The 21,487-nt window shown below is 38.0% G+C and overlaps 1 protein-coding gene across 1 annotated transcript in view; it reads right to left on the reverse strand.

Moving 5' to 3' along the window:
* The window catches only part of ANTXR1 (ANTXR cell adhesion molecule 1), a 238,597-nt gene that overhangs the window by 196,927 nt on the left and 20,183 nt on the right, over positions 1 to 21,487 (reverse strand). The window contains 2 exon segments of the mRNA XM_029231442.1: positions 10,879 to 10,950; positions 15,258 to 15,329. Coding sequence (XP_029087275.1) covers positions 10,879 to 10,950; positions 15,258 to 15,329 — 144 coding nt within the window.

Consider the following 21,487-nt stretch of genomic DNA (forward strand, 5'->3'; position numbering starts at 1 on the left):
GATATCCATTTTCAATATAATGAAATTAGACCCTTATTTCAAACCATAAACAAAAATTAATTCAAGATGGATCAAGGACCTAAATGTAAGAGCTAAAATTATAAAACTCTTAGAAAAAACAAAGGGGAAAAGTTTTATGACATTGGATTTGGCAATGATTTCTTGAAATATAAAGCCAAAAGTGCAAGGTAACAGAAGAAAAGAAATAGATAAATTGGATTCATCAAAATTAAACAATTTTGTGCATTAAAAGACACTATCAACAGAGTGAAAAGGTAACCCACAGAATGGGAGAAAATATTTGTAAATCATATATTTAATAAAGGATTAATATCCAGAATATGTAAAGAACTCTTAGAACATAATAACAATTTAAAAAAACCCAACTGAAAAATGGACAAAGGTCTTGAATAGACATTTCTCCAAAGAAGATATACGAATGTGCCAATAAGCACATGAAAAGATGCTCAACATCACTAATCATTAGGGAAATACAAATTAAAACTACAGTGAGATACTATATCATACCCACTGGGATGGCTGTTATAAAGGAAAAAAAACCCAACAGATTAAAGGGATTAAAAACTTGAATGTAAGACCTGAAACCATAAAACTTCTAGAAGAAAACACAGGCAGTATGCTCTTTGCCATTGGTCTTAGCAATATCTTTCTGAGCATGTATCCTCAGGCAAAGGAAACAAAAACAAAAATGAACAAATGGGATGACATCAAACTAAAAAGCTTCATATCTGATAAGGGGTTATTATCCAAAATATATAAAGAACTCATACAACTCAACAACCAAAAAAAACAAACAACCCAATTTCAAAATGGGCAGAGGACCTGAATAGACATTTTTCCAACGAAAACATACAGATAGCTAACAGGCACATGAAGAGATATTCAACATCACTAATTATCAGGGAACTGCAAATGAAAACCGTAATGAAATATTACCTCGTGCCTGTTAGAATGGCTATTATCAAAAAGGCGAGAGATAAAAAGTGTTGGAAAGGAGGCAGAGAAAAGGGAACCCTCATACACTGTTGATGGGAATGTAAATTGGTGCAGCCACTAATGGAAAACAGTTATGAAGTTTCCTCAAAAAATTAAGAAAAGAACTACCATATGATCCAGCTATTCGACTTCTGGGTATTTATCTGAAGAATATGAAAACACTAATTAGAAAAGACCTATGCACCCCTATATTCATCATAGCATTATTTATAATAGCCAATAAATGGAAACAACCTAAGTGCCTGTCAATGGGTGAATGGACACACACACACACACACACACACACACACAATGGATTACTACCCAGCCATAAAAAGATGAAATCCTGCCATTTGCAACAACATGGATGGACCTTGAGGGTATTACGTTAAGTGACATAAGTCAGATGGGGAAAGACAAATACTGTATGATTTCACTCATATGTGGAATCCGAAAGCCAAACAGAAAACCAAAATAAGCCAAACAGAAAACCAAAACAAACATGTAGATACAGAGAGCAGAGTAGTTATCAGAGGGGAAGGTGTCGGGGGGCAATGTGAAATGGGTAGAGGGTCAACTATGGTGATGAATAGAAACTACATTCTGCTGTAGTGTACGCAGAAGTAGAAATATATGTTGTACACATGAAACTTATATAATGTTATAAACCAATGTTACCTCAATTTAAAAAAAAACAGAAAATCATAAGGATGTGGAGAAATTGGAATCCCTATGCATTGTTGGTAGGACTGTAAAGTGGTGCAGCCACTGTGGAAAACTGTATGATGGTCCCTCAAAGAAGTAAACACAGAATTACTATATAGTCCATCAGTTCCACTTCTAGTGTATGCCCCAAAGAATTGAAACCAGGGACTTGAACAGATATTTACACACTAATGTTCATAGCAGCATTATTCACAACAGCCAAAAGATGGAAACAACTCAACCATCCATTGACAGATAAATCGATAAGCAAAATGTGGTATATACATACAATGGAATATTATTCTGGCCTTAAAAATGAATGAAATTCTGATACACGCTACAACATGGATGGTCCTTGAAGACTTGTTAAGTGAAATAAGCCAGACAAAAGGACAAAAATTATATGATTCCACTTATATGAAGTACCTAGAACAGGCAAAATAATAGAGATAGATGGTAGAATAGAGGTTGCCAGGGACAGGGGAGAGTTTTAGTTTGGGATGATGAAAAAGTCCTGGAGATGGATAGTGGTTATGGTTGCACAACTTACTGTCACCACACTGTATGCTTAAAAATGGTTAAAGTGTTAAGCTTTATGGTATGTATATTTTACCACAATTAAAAAAAACAATGCAATGGAAACAGTGAACAGTAAGGCGAATGCTGCAAAAACAAAAGCAAAACAACTGAAATTGGTGAATGACTGAACCAGAATGAAACATTCTCCAAGAACTCAAAGAAAAATGGTAGACATTAAAAAATTGTACTTATAATAGAGTGTAAAGGAGATTTGGGGTAGATTCAAGAAGCCAATGAACAGACAGAAGAAAAGTAATAATAAAAGAAATAATAGAAAAAAAAATCCTAAGCCAAAGAAGTTTATTAACTTGTCAGATGGAATGGCTCAAGTCCTATACAAAGTATTATACAAAATTAATGGATGGCCTTGGGCCAAAATATACTCTCTTGACTTTTCTTTTAAATTCCAAAGACAAAGAAAAAATTTTTTTACAAGCATTCAAGAGGGGAAAACAAAGGAGAAATGTAGTAAATTGGAATCTCTCCTTTTTCTATATGCGATATAGAACAGAATGCATGCAAGTTGACATTGTATCACTGTTTCTAGTAAATTCAGGGGAAAAGATAGTCAGTATATAAGAACTTTATAATTAAAGTTCAATTAAAATATTTACCTGAAGGTGAATAACAACAATTCTCAAATAAGTTGGACTTAGAAAGCTTAATATTCACATACCCCTCAGAAAAATTTTACCTGAAAAAAGACTCAGCTAACTGAGAAATTTAAAACATAAATTTAAAAAAAACTTCAAATACTGGAAAGGAAATATGTATACGTGTGTGTATGTGTATACACTTATGAAACGTATTGCAAATATTTCTTAATAACTTGAGCAAGGAGAAAAATAAATATTATTTAATTCTTGCCATTATAAAGACAAGCATCCATTGGGAACTGTTACTAGAATAAGAATTAAATTATACTCTTTCAAATTATACTTTTCAAATCAACAGTGGAATATTAAAATATCAAGCAAGGGTAAAAGCTAAATGGGTGGGCAAAGATATAGTAAGAAAATACAAAAAAATTTTAAGTTTATAATATTTTTGGACAAAGGACTTAAAAAGCATTAAAGATGATAAAGTTTACTTTACATTGATTAGAAATTTATTCCATAATAAAAACACATGTGAGCTAAATAATACAGTGTAAATGATAAGGCGATGTATTGAAAATTCAAACAGTCATGATGGAAAGTTTGAAAATATCTCTCTGTCTTCACAGATCAAGTAAACAAAAATATAAAATAATAAATTTAATCAATATATTCTTATATAAAACTTTTTATTCATCAATGTATACATATTTTCTAACATCCATGAATGATAAGTAAAATTGATTCCTATGTTAGGCCACCAACAAAAATTAATAAATTTAAAAAGTAGAAATTATATAAAACATATTTTCTGGAAAAATGCAATGACTCTAGAAATTGAGAAAAATATAAAAAACCAAAAATCATGTGGAAATTGTGAAATATTTTGTAAATAATTTAATATCAAATCTAAAATTATAAATATAAACTATTTAGAAATTAACAATAATGAGAACAGTACATGTTGGAGCATATGAGATTCAATAAGGAAGAGATTTAGAGTATAATTTATATTCATAATAGCTTTTATTATTAAACGAGAAATAATAAAATATAATGAATTTCAATTCATAAAAAGAGATGAATAAAAGATAAGCCAAAGGAAGGAATTAATAATAGTAAAAGAATAAAGTAATATATCATAAAACAAAACAATTATACGAAAGAAAACTGATGAATAAATCTAAGAGAGAACCCATTGAGTAATTTGAATGGGGCAATAAGAGACAAAAATACTTTACATGAATGTTGGAAAAGGGATATAACCACAGATACAGAAGAGATTTTGAAAATTAAAAAGGTATGCTATAAAATTAAAATATCAACACACTGGTAATTTCTACCACTTCTCAAGGTGGTAAATACGATACTAACAACAGTCATACAAGATTTTGAGATAACTGTCAAATAACTTCTTTAATAATGGTTTAGGCTTAGTTGGCTTTCCTCTGATATATATTAAACCTTGAACAAACTTACGCTTTCTGTATTACTTTAGATATTCCATAGCACATGAAAAGATTGCCAATTCATTTTTCTAAACTTGTGCAATCCTTATTGCAAGCCTGACAAAGACAGTATAAAATGGAACTCTTGAATATTCTTAATATTAAATATTAATAAGTGATATATTTAGGTTTATATTAAATCAAATCCAGAAATATAATAAAAGAGCAAACCATGATGAATAAAATTTATTTCAGGAATTTAAGGTTAGTTTCACATCAGGAAACTTTTTGATTTGAAATTTTCACATAGACAGGGCAAAGGAAATAAAAGAAAGATATAATTATCTTTTTATGACAAAAGGACATTTAATGAAACTAACATTTCAGATAAAAATGTTTTAATAAACTTGCAGTTGAAGAATCATTCCTTAATATAGTAGATAAAAAACTCTATGAAGTCAATATCCAATAAGGTACATAATTGTGAAACACAAGTTCCATTAAAGTTTGAAAATTCTAGCCAACTTAATAAGATACCTAAGAAGACACACCATATACAAAAATAAACTCAAAATGGTTTAAAGACCTAATTAACATAACACCATTAAACTTCTAGAAGAGAACATAGGCAAAACATTCTCAGACATAAATCGTACCAATGTTTTCTATGATCAACTCCCAAGGTAGATTAAATAAAACCAAAAATAAACAAATGGGACCTAATCAAACTTAAAAGCTTTTGCACACCGAAGGAAACCATCAACAAACTGAAAAGAAAACCTAAGGAATGGGAGAAAGTATTTGCAAACGATGCTACTGACAAGGGGTTAATAAGCAAAATATACCAACAGCTCATACAATTCAATATCAAAAAAACAAGCAACCCAAGATAACTGAGAAGTTATAAAAGATATAAATATTAGAAAAGAGGACAGAAGTTATCATTAATTATAAATAATATAACCATCTTACTAGAAAACCACTCCAAAATTAACTGGAAAAATATTAGAATTAATATAATGTTTCATTAAAATGATGGGATAAGAAATAAATCTACAAAGCAATAATTTCCCCCAAGCCAGTATTTCTTAACTGTTTGGGGGGCATAGGCCTGGTTCTATTGCAAATTACAATCTCCCTGGTTTGCAAATTTTTAAAAATAATTTTATGGAGTTCAATAAAACCCCATGGATCCCAAATTATAGGTTAATTGCTTTATAGTGAACAGCAGTTTAGAAAATACAACAGAAAAAAAATTTATTCACAATGGAAGCAAAACTTTAAAATGTCTAGGAATAAACTTAGTGAACACTGTATGAGACTGAGCTGAAGAAAATATCAAAACCTCATTGGGGGATATAAAAGAGAAGTGATATATCCTTAAATAAGAAAATCAATATAGTAACAATGTAATGCCATTTTGTTAAGGTTATTCTGTACTTTTCATACAGTTCAAGTGAAAACCCCAGGAATATTTTGGAACATTAAAAAAATTATTTAAAATGCATGTGATAGGGAAGAAGACCCACTAAAGACTAGGAGATTTTCACACAGGATTAGAAGTGAGGAAGGGTTTGTCTTCCAGATGTTAAAACTAATTAAAATAATGTGGTAGTAGCATAAGAACAGACAGAAATGCAGTGCATCAGAATAGAAAACCCAGCAATGGACACAAGTCTATGAAAAAGTTTAACTTTGCAAATTGGTAGTAAAGGATTATCCAGTAAATGGTGTTGGAAAAACTGCCTAAACACTTGGAGAAAAAAGATGGATCTTCACTTCATACCTTACATCGGATTAATTCTAGAAGTAATAAACTAAATGTAAGAAAAAAATTATAAAAAGTACTGTAAGTAAAGGTAGTCATGAAAAGAACAATAGCAGCCCAATCACAATTATGAATACTGATGTTAAATTTCTGAATAAAATACAGAAAACAGAATTCAGTTCTATATCAAAATAATAATATATCACAACCAAGTGTAACCAGATACACATATGGCCCAATTTTAAAATATCTTTTGTAATGCATTTCTCTGTATTAGTAGGTCAAAGGAAAAATATGACTTCAATAGATACCAAAAATGCGTTTGATTAAACTGAATATCTATTCCTGTTTTCTTTTAAACGAAGAGTTGGACTTCCTTGACATGATCTCATTTCCAAATGATGAAACATCTGAAGTATTTCGATTAAGATCAGGCAAAAGATTATCCAAGGGGTTTTTAGGGAATCATGTGCAGTAGTTAACACTAAAATAATTTATTCTATTAGTACTTAAATTAACATTAATCCTTTATTATGCTAATGAAGAAACCTAAAAAACTTGTTACAATTTTTCAATCATTTTGCAAATGGATGAAGCTAAGAAATCTTGAAAGAGCAACATACTATGATGCAAAGCCCATGAGTTGGACTGAACAGAATCCATAATCAGAATAGCAGTTCTGCCATTTTCATTCTTTGATCTTAGCAAGTTATCTAAGCTCTCTGAATCTCAGTGTCCTTATCTGTAGAACTGAAGTAACAGCAGGCTTGCTATAGGCTACCTCTTCTGTGGATTATAATAAAAAGTCTGGACAAAATGAAAAAAGCAAACACAATAAAACTCTGAAAAGCAAAAAATGCAGGTGGATTGGAGAATTAAAACCTGGAGAAATAACCCATACAAGGATGAATTCCAAATTTTTTTTCTTCATTTCCCTCGTGGCTTTAATCTGAGGGTGGGCCTCAGTCACATGGCAGTAGCCTGGGATGTCGCCTAAAAGCTAAGAAAGCCACCATATTTCTGGCGCTTGGGAAAAGCGGCCCCTGTGGTTCAAAGAATGTGGAGGAAATCCCATTTCTATTTGTCTCTTATGACTCCTGGGGTGGCCTCAGTACAGAACTGCATGCAGCAATGTGGTGACCAAAACTCCAAGAGAAACCCCATTTTTCTTGCTAGAAGACTTGGAGGGCAGGGGCCTCTGAGAAAATCCGTGTGTGGGGAACCCTGGAGAGGAGAGAGCTGGTGAAGGGGATCCCTCTACTTCTGCGTATGAAGGTGTAGAACTCCCAGGCTCATCTCTGAACTGCATACGTGCAGGAGACACCCAAAGCAGCTTAGCAAAGATTTTGAAAACTGAACCAAAATCAAAACCACAGAAGACAAGATAGAACCTGTGATCTGAACCTAGCCGGGGTGATTGCCTACTAAAGCAAACAAACAAACAGATCAACATTCTCTATAGGATTTGAATACGACTCAGAGTCTCAAAAACATGATATTAAAAACTTGTAGAATATGATCTAAATTTGCTTGACATACAAATCACCTAGAAAATGTGACCCATTCTCAGGAGAGGAGACAATTAAGATGCCAATCCTGAGCTATTGGAATTATCAGTTACAATAACTGAAGTTATTATATAATAGGAGTTATAATAACTATAATCTGTGAGGTAAAGGTAACACACTTGAATTAAATGGAAGGATAGATGTTCTCAGCAGAGAAATAAAAATTTTAAAAAGAACCAAGTAGATATTTTAGGACTGAAAAACACAATATCTATAATAAGAAATTCAGTAGATGAGCTAAACAGCAGAATGGAGATGACAGAGGAAAAGAGTCAGTTAACATGAAGACAGAACAATAGAAACGATCTGGTATAAAGAACAGAAAGAAAACTGCAAAAGAAAAAATGAACAGAACTTCAGGGACATGTGGAATAACATCAAAATGTCTAACATGTGTGTCACTGGGGTCTCAGAAGGAGAGGGGAAAATGATCAGTGCAGAAAAATTATTTGAAAAGTAATGGCCACAGATCCACACAATTTGGTGAAAGACATAAATTTCTAGATTCAAGAAGCTCAGCAAAGCCAAAAGAGGATAAACTCAAAAAACAAACAGAAAAAAAAAACAAACGAAAGTGTGCCAGACACATCAAAATCAAACTGCTGAGAACTAAAGATAGAGAAAAAAAATCTTGACAGCAGTTAGTGAAAAATGACACTTTACATATGAAACAATAAATCAAATGACCACAAAGACCACATTAGAAATTGAAGTAATAATGGTTATATGGGAATAAATAAATGCTATGTAAAGTGCTTAGCAGATAAAAGACACAAATGGCAGAGGTATCATTAGTCTAATTGTAATTCCTCTACTACATCTCAACACAACGTAATTATTTTCCATTCTGTTTCTTCAACCTTCCCATGGTTTCCCCTGTGTGGATCTGATCCCGAGAACTGAATGCAAATGTACTTTTGATATACCCCAAACCTTTTGCTCTTGTTGAAATGAGAGTCTCTGCTAATTCATGTCTTGTTTTTGAACGAAATTTTTAAAATTCTGTAAGTCTCCTCAGTTACTACATAGGTAAAATAATGCATCTTTTACTGTCTTATAGGGATATTATGAAGATCAAATGAGACACAGAAAAAAATATAAAAATTCCTGTGGCCAACTAAACCACAGTCATATATTTCAGAAACAGTAGCAGGTTGGAAGTTCTGAAAGTCTAATTCTTTACACCAATCTCATGAGAAACTATTTTAGAGAGAGCTGGCTTGCCTGCGTCTTTCCACAGGCTGACAAGGTCGGGGATGGGTCAGTGAACCATGGTCATGCTTTGCCAGCTGACCCACAGATTAGGTCAAGCAGTCACCACATGAAACTCATTCAGCCTTATACACACACACACACACACACACACACACACACACATATATATATATATATATATACACACATGCTTTTCACATTCTTTTCCATTATGGTTTATCACAGTATATTGAACATAGTTCCCTGTGCTAGACAGTAGGACCTTGTTGTTTATCCATTCCATATATCATAGTTTGCATCTGCTCATCCCAAATCATTCAGCCTCTAGCAAGGTATTTCTGGCTGTTGTTTGATGCATATTCATCCCTTAATTATTAAATGCTGCTTCCAGCAAAGCAGAGATTCCAATCCCAGTCTTCTCCTTGGCATGGGGTACTAGGAGTAGTGAAGTTAAGGTACAAAAAACTAGATTCAAAGAAGGATTCAGATGACTAATTTGAGCTAGCATAGCCAAAATGGGTCTGAAAGACTCGATGTTCTACTAGTGTTTATAAATCTGTGACTTCCCTCCACCTCTCCAACTTCCCAGAGGCTGTGAGCAGTGGCACACAACATATCCACAGGGGATGTGTGAACGTGGTCTCTTGCCAAACTCTTAGGTGCAGAGCGAGTGGAATCAGCATGAAGCAGCACTACGCAGCCTTGGGTTGCAGGAGGATGTGAAGAATGGGTGAGAGAGGAGTTTTCTCAGTAGCAAATAAATGTGTGTATAGAGGATCTTAAAAAAAATCCTTGGCCAATACTGAAGGGAAATCACACAGGCTTCTTGGGCTTCATGAGTCTCTGTTTAACAGCAGGTGGAGTGGAAAGAACGTGCAGCCTGCATCTAGAGTGGATGCTGCTTGGTATCCTTAGGAACATGACAAGGCCTCAGTTTCTCCTTCTGTTAATAAGGAATAAGAAACCCTTGTTTTTAAAATGGGGTTTCAGTGCATCTCAAATGGCATGCATGCATATAATAGATACTGCTGAAGGAGTAACAGGATTTGAAAACTTCCACATGGTAGAGAGTGTTCTTTTTGTTACAGATGGGGAACAAAGACATGGAAGAAATGGGGACTAGCTCAGATGTGCTGTGTGAGTGCCAATTCCAGAAAACCTTACTCCATCCTGTTAGCCCTATTCTCATTTCTAGAAGAATCGCACAGAATAAAGTCTTCCTGCCCTTCCTGTACTTGCCGTTCTTCCCTTCCTTTCCCCAACATGTCCACGTAAGTCGGCCCATAGTCCCACGTGTGCCCCGCCCTGGGAACTCTCTCATGTGGACCATACCACTTTTTAAAAAGTGGACAAAGTATCATTAACTCAGGAAAAGTGTCATCTCCAATATACCATCCTAGCCGTGAATAAATGACGTGCCTCTGTTACTGCTAATTTTCATCTGCAGGTGGTAAAACCCCAACTAATGTTTTTGTTAAGCTAGGTCTAACTAATCATTTTCTGTCAACAACATTTTCCCATACCTGATTCAAATTTCTTTTAATTTTGTAGTGCCATAAACCCTCCCTTTCTATTCGCTGCCTTAGTCATTATGGATGATAATATTTCAAGTTCTTCCTTCTCTCATAGCACACTTATTATATCTCTGAACACTTAATCCACAAAATAAATCTAATTTAAATAAAAGAAAATATATTCCCTCAAGAATTTGGTTTGCTAACATTTTGCTCCAAGTTAGCAGACTGAGTCCCCAATCAAAGGTAAGATTTACCTTAACGTGATTTAGTCATTTATAAAATTTCACTGACATAAGGAAATTCTATCAAAGTCATCGCAGAGTAAATTAACAGATGGGTCCACGTGCAAAGTTCAAGGCATAAGTCAAAGGAGAGAACAATTCAATTAAAATCACTGCCAGGTCAAAGCTGGCAGTGGGGCACAAATACCAGCACTACTCAAGAAAAGATGGGTTTTGTAATGATAGGGGTGGGGAGCGTCCTTACCTGTCTTCTGTTAGCTTCATTAGGGTTGTTCCTTGAGTAGAGAAGACAATAAAGGACATTCTTAGCTGTGGACTGGAAAGGAAAAGCAATCCTGTTAGGGCAGAAAGAGAGACTGTGGAATGCCATTCCCTTCCAGGCTTCCCCCCTCTTCTTCTCTTTATATTACGGCTGCCAGAGCTGCCAACCTTCAACCCAAAGGGCACCTTCACAGCCGGTGTTGCAAGTGGTCAGCCAGCGGCTGACTTGAAGCTGTGGAGCAGAGAGAAGACCCACTTTGTCCTCCTGGAGGCTGCTCCTGATTTGACCGCCACTCAGTGAGTGTGGGTCGCAAGTAAGAAAGCTAAGAGTCATCACTTTTCTCTGCTCTGTCTGAAGTGTGCCCCTAGAAGACTGGTTTGCATGCTGTCTGTACAAATCAGGATCCCAACAGACAACATTTGATAGTGCCTCCACCGCAGTCTGGTGTATCCTCTACCGACCAGGGTGTCTCAGGCAATGGCAGCTTGATGCCATTAACCATTAAGATTATGCAGTTCATTTTACTCTGAAAGTAGGATCGCCATCAACTTTTAATTTCTATTTGGCTTCCCAAGGAGGTTACCCTATAAGCAAAGCATGTGCTGATGGGTCACAAGACTACCTATTCTTCCTGGTAGTTAAACTTCTCATGATCAATGAATACGTCGGCATGGTTTTTATATGGCGGTACTTGGGAGCTTTGCCAGTGTGAAATCCACACTCTGAGAGACAGATCAACTCTCAGCTGAGCACAAACATGTTTTTCGGTCTGCAAGACAGACTGTCAGACTACAGTGGGTTCACCACTGGAATGCCATCCTTTGGGGCTCGCTCTAAGTAGCCACATGGTTCACACTTCATAGCATCAACCTAGTTCTTCATGATGCAGTAACCTCCCATACCCGACCTGGCCCCAGATCTTACATTTCCCACTTCCTAAAATGTTTCCCCAAACCTTCCCCCTTTTCCTGACAATAGTCATTGTTTCCTAGCTGGTGACCTTGCCTATCATCATTCCTTGCTCCAATTCATTCCTCACACTGCCTCCGGGATTATTTTCCTAAAATATAAATCAGATCTTGTCATTCATCTGCTATCAAACCTCCAATGGCTCCTAATGCATCCAAGATAAAGTCTACATCCATTACCGTATGTCTGATGCACCTTCGGAAACCCTTTAGCATGGTGTGTAATACTTGGTAGGAGCCCAAGCAACACCTGGTGAATTGAAATTGGCCTTTTGAAAAAGACCTGGGTTCCCTGTCCATGGCAACATGCTGCCTTTTACTACCTCACTAGTGCTGGGCCAGGAGGATACCACATCAGAAATGATAATAAAAATCATAATTATCATGATAATATAATAATGGCCAACCCTTTCAAATACTTACTATGTGCCAAGCACGGAAGTGATTTGCATGTATTATTTCATTAAACTTGTAACAACTTTATGAGATCATTACTATTATTATTCCTATTTTCCACGAAAGGAAATTGAGACCCTGAAAGATAAAATAATTTTCCCAAAGTCACACAGTGGGAGGGTGGTAGACCTAGGGCTTAAAACCAAACATTCTGATTCTAGAACTTGGTCTCTTAACCACTATGTTATACTGCCTCCCTTATATAGAGTTAAGCTCTGGAAAGAATGAATTTGAAATGCAGGAAATGTAGGTCTCCAAGGGGTAATTGGTATATGAATCTGGGCTGCAGACATAATTTGGGAGCTCTCAGCATACTGATGTGAGTAAAATTGTTCAGAGTATCAGCAGGGAGAAGGGAAGGGAGCCAAACCAGAACCAAAACCAACATTTAAAGGCCTGGCTCCGGGCAGGGGATGAAAGGAGAGCCAGAAGCCAGCGGAGGGGAGAATTTTAAGGAGAGATAAATCTGAATCCAATGAAACTCCTCTATCCAGCAGAACAAGCACTTCATGGCTCTCAATGGATTTGTCCTCTAGGGCATCACTTAGGGAATTTGGTGAGAGCAAGCAGGTCGAGGGTGCGGATGAAGGCCAGATGGGAGTGGGTTAAGGAATGAATGAGAAGTAAGGATATGGAGATGGTGAGTCTTTAAAGATATTTGAGTGAGAAACTGGTAAAGAATTAAGGTAGCCTCTATAGAAAGACATGATCAGGAAATTCATTGTTTTTTTTTCAGATGAGGTTATGTCTATTGATAGTGGAAATGGAGCCAGAGGAAAGGTAGAGAAAAATACAAGAGAGAAACAAAGACCTGGGGGATATTGGAGACAATGGGATAAAATGGGCTAAAATGGAAGGATAGGCTTTAAATAGGAGGGATACTTGAATCTCAGAGACGATGGGAAGGGCATGCATCCATCTTTTAAGAGGAGGATTGGAATAGGAGGTAATCCCTTGCTTGCTGTTCTCTGGGCTCTTGGTGAAATAGGAGGTGAAGTTCTTTGCTGAGAGGGATGGGTGTGAGGTTCAGGTTGGGGGCTTCAAGAAAAAGGTGAAAAGTTATATTACTGATTGAGCAGGTATCGTGTGTCAGGCACTACTATCGGCCCTGGGGCTGAAGCAGGCAACAAAAGACAGACCCTCCTCTTGGAGTTTGCGTGGCAGTAGTGTCTTGGTGCCACACTTTGAGGAGGGTCCATAGCCAAAGAGGGCCAGAGGAGACAATTAAAGGAAAATGCCTCGTGGTCTAGATTAAGCCATGTCGACTACTCTGGTCCTTAGTTTCTTTGTCTATAAAACGAGGAGGACTGGCTTAGTTCCCCCAACTCCTACCTCTAACGTCTTTGAATCTAAAACAGCAAAGCGTCTGGAGTTTCTGAAGGAACTGGGGAAGAGAAGTGTCACGTGCTCACTCTTAGCCAGGTGCTGGGCTAGTTGCTTTGCACATGTTTTCTCGTATAATTTTCACATGCAAACTAGGGTTCAACCAAGGTAAGTTAATTGCTATGGTGCCCAATGGAGCTTGGATGAGAATCCACATCTGCCTAACTTCAAAGCCTTTTCCAGGAGACTCCTCTGCTTTAGAGAGGACAGAAAACCATTAGAGGAAAGACAGACATAGCAGATACTCTCAGGTGTCTGGAGGCAGATTTGTTTTATATCACTCCAGATGGATGAGAGTGTAGGAAAGGACATTATGGGTCAATGACAAAAAAGACTCTTATGGAAACTGGAATTATCCAACTATTGGGTTGTTTGCCTCAAAACGCAGCAGTTTCTCACCAGAGCTATTCAAGTTGGGGGTTAGTGAATGCCTCGGACGATAGCTTGGGAAGTTGTTCCTTTCAGTTCTAAGCTTGTACAATTCTCTTAACTTTGCTTTTAATACCATCCATGTATTTGCTTCTCTTCTTTTCCTCTGCTTTACCCGCCTGTCTCCTCCCAGCCTCTGTTTTCTCCCTTCATCTGGGTGTAGATGCTTCCTGCTGTAGTTTCCAATTTGGGGCATAATGGAGAGGACACCTCTTAACCGCCTCCCTCCAATCAAGCGGTGGGTACATGTTGAGACCAGTAAATGAATTTGCAGGGAACACATCTGTCATGACCCTGGTCTCAGAGGACAACATATTCAAAGAGGAAGTATATGGTTACTCACATCAGCTGGAAGACTCTACAGAGACCATCAAGCAGGGTTGGAGCTGCTTTCAAATTTACAATGATCAGCACAATTTCACCAAAGACCTTGACAACTGGCTTCAAGCATATCCGTTAACGTTATCACAGTTGTGTTGTCCTTTGGAGGTTGCACACAAGGAGGGTGAAATGACCTCCTTTCTTTTACTAGTGGGTCCTACTTATTGGAAAGTAGGACCTCCAAGGCCCCTGCAATGTGTATAGTGACAATGTTCAAAACTGCATTGTCCTTCCTTGGAAAGTGGTGTCAAGAATGCTTGAGGATTCTACCTGATAAGGCATATAGCCAGGCTGGCCAACCATGGCAGTTTGCCCAGGACTGAAGAGAGTTCCCAAGATGTGAAACTTTCAGTGCTAAAACCAGGAAAGTCCTGGGCAAACTGGGATGAGTTGGTTACCTTACACCCTGCAGGCTCTACACATGGGTCCAGCCAGAAGGAGCCAATTGTCCCAGCATGATGCACCGTGAAAGAAAATGTTAACGATCCTTCTAGAAGGATATTATTTGACAAGAGAGGGAGAAAGTTAAAATGTTGGTCTTATAACCTAATCACGGTCCTCTTGAAAACACGAAGCCAAAAGTTATTCTAATATGTGGCAAAGATGAAAACAAAGTCAAGTGTCCGTTATAAGATCTGAGGGTCTACCTTTGTCAAAAAGCATCCCCAAAGTGGTCAGTAATTAGTAGAATAGCAAACATGCTGGTTGTACTCATGACGGAGAACTACTCATTATGTTTCTCACCTGATGAATTTATGAGCCAACTGTTCCACGAAGTAATAGATTTCATTCCAGTGGTGCAGCACACTTCCTGATCTAGGAAAATAAAACAGATGTGACTTAATCAGATGTTCATTTGTCTTTACCTTGTGTCATATAGTCTATTACTTTACTTTTGACCTATCCTCTAACTGGGCTTATTATCTGAAATTTCCATAACTTTGGAAATTATTTAAAAGGATGCTTTATGTTAGAATTCTGAGAAATTTTGGTAAAGAACTTCCTTCACTCCTTCCCACCCCATTCCACACACTCATATGCTAAAAACAAAACAAAACAAAACAAAACAAAACAACAAAAAACCCTGGGCCCAACCAGATTCACAGTTTAGTTTCAAATCTTTAAGAAACAGTTATTTTTGTGCTCTTTAAATGACTGCTTTGATTACAGAAGAAAAATGATTCCAATTCATTTAAATGAAATTAGCACAAACTAGATGCCCAAATAAACAAAGATAAACAAACCCCCCTCCTCAAAAAAGAAGAGTCCAAATTCATTGGTAAATATAGATTCAAAAATCTGTAAATAAAATATTAGCAAAATGAATGCAGCAGGAATCCAAAAGAATACTAATTAATTAATTGGTATTTATTTCAGGAATGTATTGATAGCTCAACATTTAAGGATATCTAATGTAACTAGTCATACTAATAAATAAAAGAAGAAAAATGATACAGCCTTTTTTTAATGAAAAGAGGGAAACTTTACTGAAAAAAGAGGGAAACTTTCTCTAAGACAGATGGGATCATAGCATTTTAGATTTGGAAGGGGGCTTCTTTATTTCCCAAGGTTGACTTCTGTTTCACTGATACGACTTACTACTGCTTCAGTTCAGCTTCTAAGTATTTTTCCTAGTGCTCATACTTCAATCTGTTGCATTGACTTCATAGTAGGTTTTTCTATTCTAACCCACTCTTCTGTAGCTTTGATGTTCTTTCCTTTTACTTAAGGATCTGTTTCAGCTGAGCCTTGCATTTCTGCCTGTCGTTCTAATAATTCTTGAGGTTAGAGTTTGCTCCTTTGACTCTGACATTTTGTACTGCAAACATTTTCCATTGTTTTCAGATTACTTTTATTTTTTATGCACTCATTTATCTTAATTTTAACTTCTAGAGAGTTATTATTATTTTGTCTTTGTTCCAGACTATTTTATAGATATTTAAGATGAATTTGCGCAAAGTAGGTCTTAGGCCTTCCTTTTCATGATGCAGTATCTTTAGGAATTCTCATTCTGGTTGAGTGTATTCCATCTCTATGAGGAAAATTTATTTTCTTCTGCCCCATATCCAGAAATGATATGTCTGTCTGACCTGAGCAGAAGTGACACAATACGTTATGGTCATGTGCTGAAAGATTCCATATCATAAGGATATCTCATGTTCCTCAAGTTAATCTATAACTTCAATTCTAGGAAAAATTCTGAAAGAAAGTTTTGTTAAGCTCAAAAATGGACTCCAAAAATGAAATGAAGATTACAGTTCTAAAAGTAATCAAGGCAATAATGAAAAAGAACAAAGTTGGAAAGTTTGCCCTATCACATATAGTGGCCCTATGTGTATGATACAGAACAGCAGAAGGAATGGAGTGAAATGGAGAGCCCACACCTTGATGTATGTGAGGTCTCTCTATACAGCGAAAGTGGTGATTCAAACTGGGGAGGGAAAATGAACCCTTCCGTAAGTGATGCTGTGACAAGGGATTTGTAGTTGGAAACAACCAATCAGATCACTATCTCATACCAAATGTCACCCTGGATGTATTAAAACCTAATGGGAAAAACACAACTTTCAATCCATTGAGCGAATTATAGAAGGAGATTTTTATGTCATCCTGTTAGTGAAGGATTTCTTCAACCAGATACAAAAAGTAGGAATTGTTTTTTAAGAAAAGAATAATTTTGACTATCTGAAGGGTCTAAAATTCTGGGTGACAAAAGATACCATAAACAAAGACAAGAAGAGAGTGAGAGGGACTTCCCTGGTGGCCCAGTGGTTAAGAATCCGCCTTCCAGTACAGGGGACGCGGGTTCGATCCCTCATGGGGGAACTAACATCCCACATGCCGCGGGGCAACTGAGCCTCTCTAGTGCACTGCCACTAGAGAGAAGCCCACGCAGCCACAATGAAAGATCCTGCATGCCGCAACTAAGACCCGACACAGCCAAATAAAACAAAAATCAAAAAAAAAAAAAAAAAAGAAAAGGAGTGAGAGAAGATGTCTGCAACAAATAAAAAAGGCAAAAGATTACTGTCCGGGATATGTAAATAGGTGGTACAAGTAAATATTAATAAGGCAAACAATAGAAAAATAGACAAAGGTTCAGAACAGGCAATCCCCTGAAGGATGGTAAGTCAGCATTTGAAAAAACATTCAGCTCTTCTGATAAATATAGAAATGCTTTTTTAAACAATTGTTTGGGGAAGAGCAAGCAGTTTCAGGGGGCAGCAGCATAAAGCCCACAGGGTAGAGGGGTGAGGAGTTGGGGAGTTGGGGAAACGGATCAGGGAGAGAAAGGGGCAGGGGCTCTTTTATAAAAAATAAACCTTTTCCAATAAACTTTTCTATTCCAGTTTCTCAGCCTTTATACGTTCCATCTGCTTGGGACACACAATGTCCACACTGGCAAACTCCTACTCATTCTGTAAGACGCAACTTGGTCTCTGTCTGTTGCCTTTGACCAACACAGATGGGGTTCGTTGCTCCTGCCCCAGGCTCTCAGGGCACCGTGTACATCTCTCAGTCACCATCCTCTGATACTGGGTTGCAATCACTTTTTTTTCCAGCTCCCCTTGTGAGGGTCTTAAGGATATTTGCCTCTCCAGGATCTACCTGTTTGTTGGATGGAAGGAAAGAATAGCGTGGGGAGACGTCTCTATTGCTCATGGATGTCTCCTGATCTTTTGCCAGCTGGACAGCACCTCTTCCGGTCTCGTCTGGATGAACAGCCTGGGCCTGAGGCTCAGACGGCTCCAGCCAATTCCTGTGATCCTATGTGAACCTGAGGAACCTTCCCAGATGAGACAAGGATTCTAGAGCACAGCTCCTTGGTGAACGGGCCTACCTAATCATCAACAGTAGATGTCTGGGCTTAATGCAAGCTGGGGGTCTCCCCAAAGCTCACCAGAACAGCATATCCCAGCCCTGCACTTTTAAAGCTTTGGAAAGCCTTTTATTAGAATCCCAGCCATCCTCCTGGACAAGCTTCCGTTGTATATTTCAAATCTCAAAGACTGGTCCTGGCTCTTCTTCTTCAGCTATGGGGTAGATGCTCTGGTCCTGGGGATCCTAGTGAGGGTCTGGCAGATCTGGCCCAATGCTGTATAGGTGCTTCAGACGAGGCACTGTGTGACTGCTACTCCAGTTATAATTCTACAACTCCTTTCCACTAGAAGCAAGAGATTTCCTTGAACACGGATTGTCTGTGCCTACTTCTGAAATACAATTCTGTGTTTTGGTCCATATCACCCAAACAAGTACTATGTGAAATTTTGGGTCCTGAGGGGTAGGGTAAGACACCTATGATTAGGGAGGAATCCCCACAGCTCCTCTATTCCATGTTTGATTTTCTCATTGGTAGAGAAGTCCTGTAGTGCGGGAATTAAACTGGGAGGGGAGGCAAAGTATAGGTGAAACAGGGACTTGAACTAGAATTGGGGGTCTGTTTTTGGCTGTCTGCTAAAGGAGCAGGGGTTTCAAGTAAATCCTTTTTGAGTTTATTTCTTTGTTTTCAAGGATTGGCCACAAATCATTTGCGTTCCTTTACTTATTAAAAAGGGTCACCCCATGGTAATTTACATTTTCTTTTGGCTTAAAACATTTCATTTTCACTATTCTTCTGTCTGACTGACATGTAAAATTCAGACAATATTAGTATTCGTCTGATTTCTTGATGCTAGATAGAGGGAAAGATCCAAGAAATATCCTGGAGTGTTAAGAAAAGTCTAAAGCTATCTGGAACACTTTCTTGCCAATTGACAGGTGCTCTCTTTTCTCAGGAAGAAAATAAAATGACGCCCTTAAGATAAAATGAGAGGGAAGCAGGTATTGACAGGTTTGCTTCTCCCATCCCAGCTCTACTAATAATTGTCCTGTTACTGTTGAGGTTTGTTTTTTCATATTTACACATGACCATTCTTTACACAATTATATAAGCCTGCACCAAAATATACCCTCTTTGTGACATGCTTGAGATGTACTTAGCCTATTCCCTCAAGCACTGAGGGTAAACATAACCTTCTAAGATTCTGGGAACAAAACTGGTTTCGTCTTCTCGTGGGTTACCATGGGACCCCAAGGGGCCTCAGCTATGAAAGCGGCAGAGGAATATGGGGTTATGTAGACCTGCACCTTGGAATCCTTTAGTCCTCATGACTGAGCTTCTTAACCTACACACGCACGTCATGTCCTACCCCAAGACCAGATCACCTCTTAGAGAAGGAAAGAGTCCCATGGCAGCTGCTTCTGGTTTTAGCATGGAGGTGAGCATGTTGGATGTCCCCAGGAGCAAGGGTTTTGCCTGACTGGTGCCATGGTCCTCTCCCCTGCCTCACCACCACCCATTGACCACAGGTGGACTCCTAACTCTGAACTCTTAACTACTTCATCCATGGGGGATCTGGAAACTACCCACTAAGACTTGAACCAGACTCCTGCCCTTCTCTCATGGGGATAGATATGCTGGGTCTTTAATTTTGTTTGGACTTTCTGTTAAAACGTGCGTGTCTTACCCACACTTTGCCTTGTAAACTGATTTTCTGGTTTGGAATCTGATCTAGTAGCTACTCCCAGAATAATCAGCCCAGGATGGTGTGTCCATGTTCAGACCTTGGCTTCTTTTCAACCCTGAGGACCTAAGTGAACTCCTGGTCATAGCCAGGAGAAGTAGGGTGTTGGGTGGGGAAGTGGCAGCTTCTCTCCACCTTATAATGTGTAAAATATCTCATGTATCATGCCAACCTGTTTAAGAATTACTGATCTTAAAATCCCAGCTATGGAGCCCCAATGTTCTCTTTAGTAATGGCTCACCCAGCCATTGTTACCAAAGCCCCAGGGTGGAAATAAAAACTCCTTCCTAGTCCAAATATAAGTATTACTGGGAAAGATTCCATTGAACTCTGCTGTGGATGGTTTTGTCTTGTTTTGTTTTTAAAATTGCTTTTAACACACAATTGCTGACTAACTATAGTCAGTTGAAATATCCATGTTTTAGAAGTCAGTGGATGTGAAATGTCCCAGATATTTGACTCAGTTAAATCCTAACTCAAATGCAGTTCTAGCCCCTGAAGATTTCCATGGGCCAACTGGGTATCAAGATGGTGTGCAGGATTCAGGCTTTTCTTGGTATTTCATGCCTTGGTTCCACAAGTATAAATCTCAGCCAAATTTGGTATTCAAGTAGCCTCCCAGGAATTCTGCTTCATTACAGCCCTACAGAGTTCTGTGCTTAAAGATTCACTCAATACACCCGGGTCCACTCAAAATCAGAGTCAACCCCTCTTCACACCACCTCCCGACTTGGCTTTGAGAAGGGCTCCCCAGACCATCAGGAGGCAAAGCCACCAGTCCCATGAGAAGGTGACAGCTGGAGCAGCTCCAGAGTTCCTCAGCTAGTTTTGTTTTTCTACACCCTCTCCAGCATCTGGAACATGATAAGAAGTCAATACCTTTTGTGACAGTGCATTCACTGTGTGTCCCCAGTGAGGGGTTTTGCGTGGAACCTCGCACGGCCCTCAGATTATTGCTCAGTTATTTCCAAGGGTTTGATATACAAAGAGTAAGAGCAAAATAAGAACCCTGAGTCTCATTTTGATTCGTTTCTGAAACACATTCTTTTGCGTTTATGTGAGTTTCCAAACCTCCCTGTGGTTAAGCTCCTTAGAAAACACATGCTCTTTCCAGTAACCACAGATACAACCAGTCAGAAAGAATCAAGTGGGCCAAATTGAGTTAGAATTGTCCCTCCTCACCCTTTGCACATGGGTTAGGGGAAAACGAAAGGGGACAAAAGAACTTGCAGTTGGAGCCATCACCCAGGAGTCTTTTAATTCTGGAAGAGCAGAGTCGCGGTAAGCATGGAAATGATAAAACTGTCAGGTCCTGCTTTTCCTTAGCCCCACCCGGCTGAAGTCATTCATGTCCTTAGTGACCCACCCAGGTCCCCAGCTAATCCTGGGAAGGTATGGCAGCCTCAGGTG

Source organism: Monodon monoceros, unplaced genomic scaffold (genome assembly GCF_005190385.1).
Source record: "Monodon monoceros isolate NGI ecotype Baffin Bay Population unplaced genomic scaffold, NGI_Narwhal_1 Super_Scaffold_19, whole genome shotgun sequence".
Classification (NCBI taxonomy): domain Eukaryota; kingdom Metazoa; phylum Chordata; class Mammalia; order Artiodactyla; family Monodontidae; genus Monodon; species Monodon monoceros.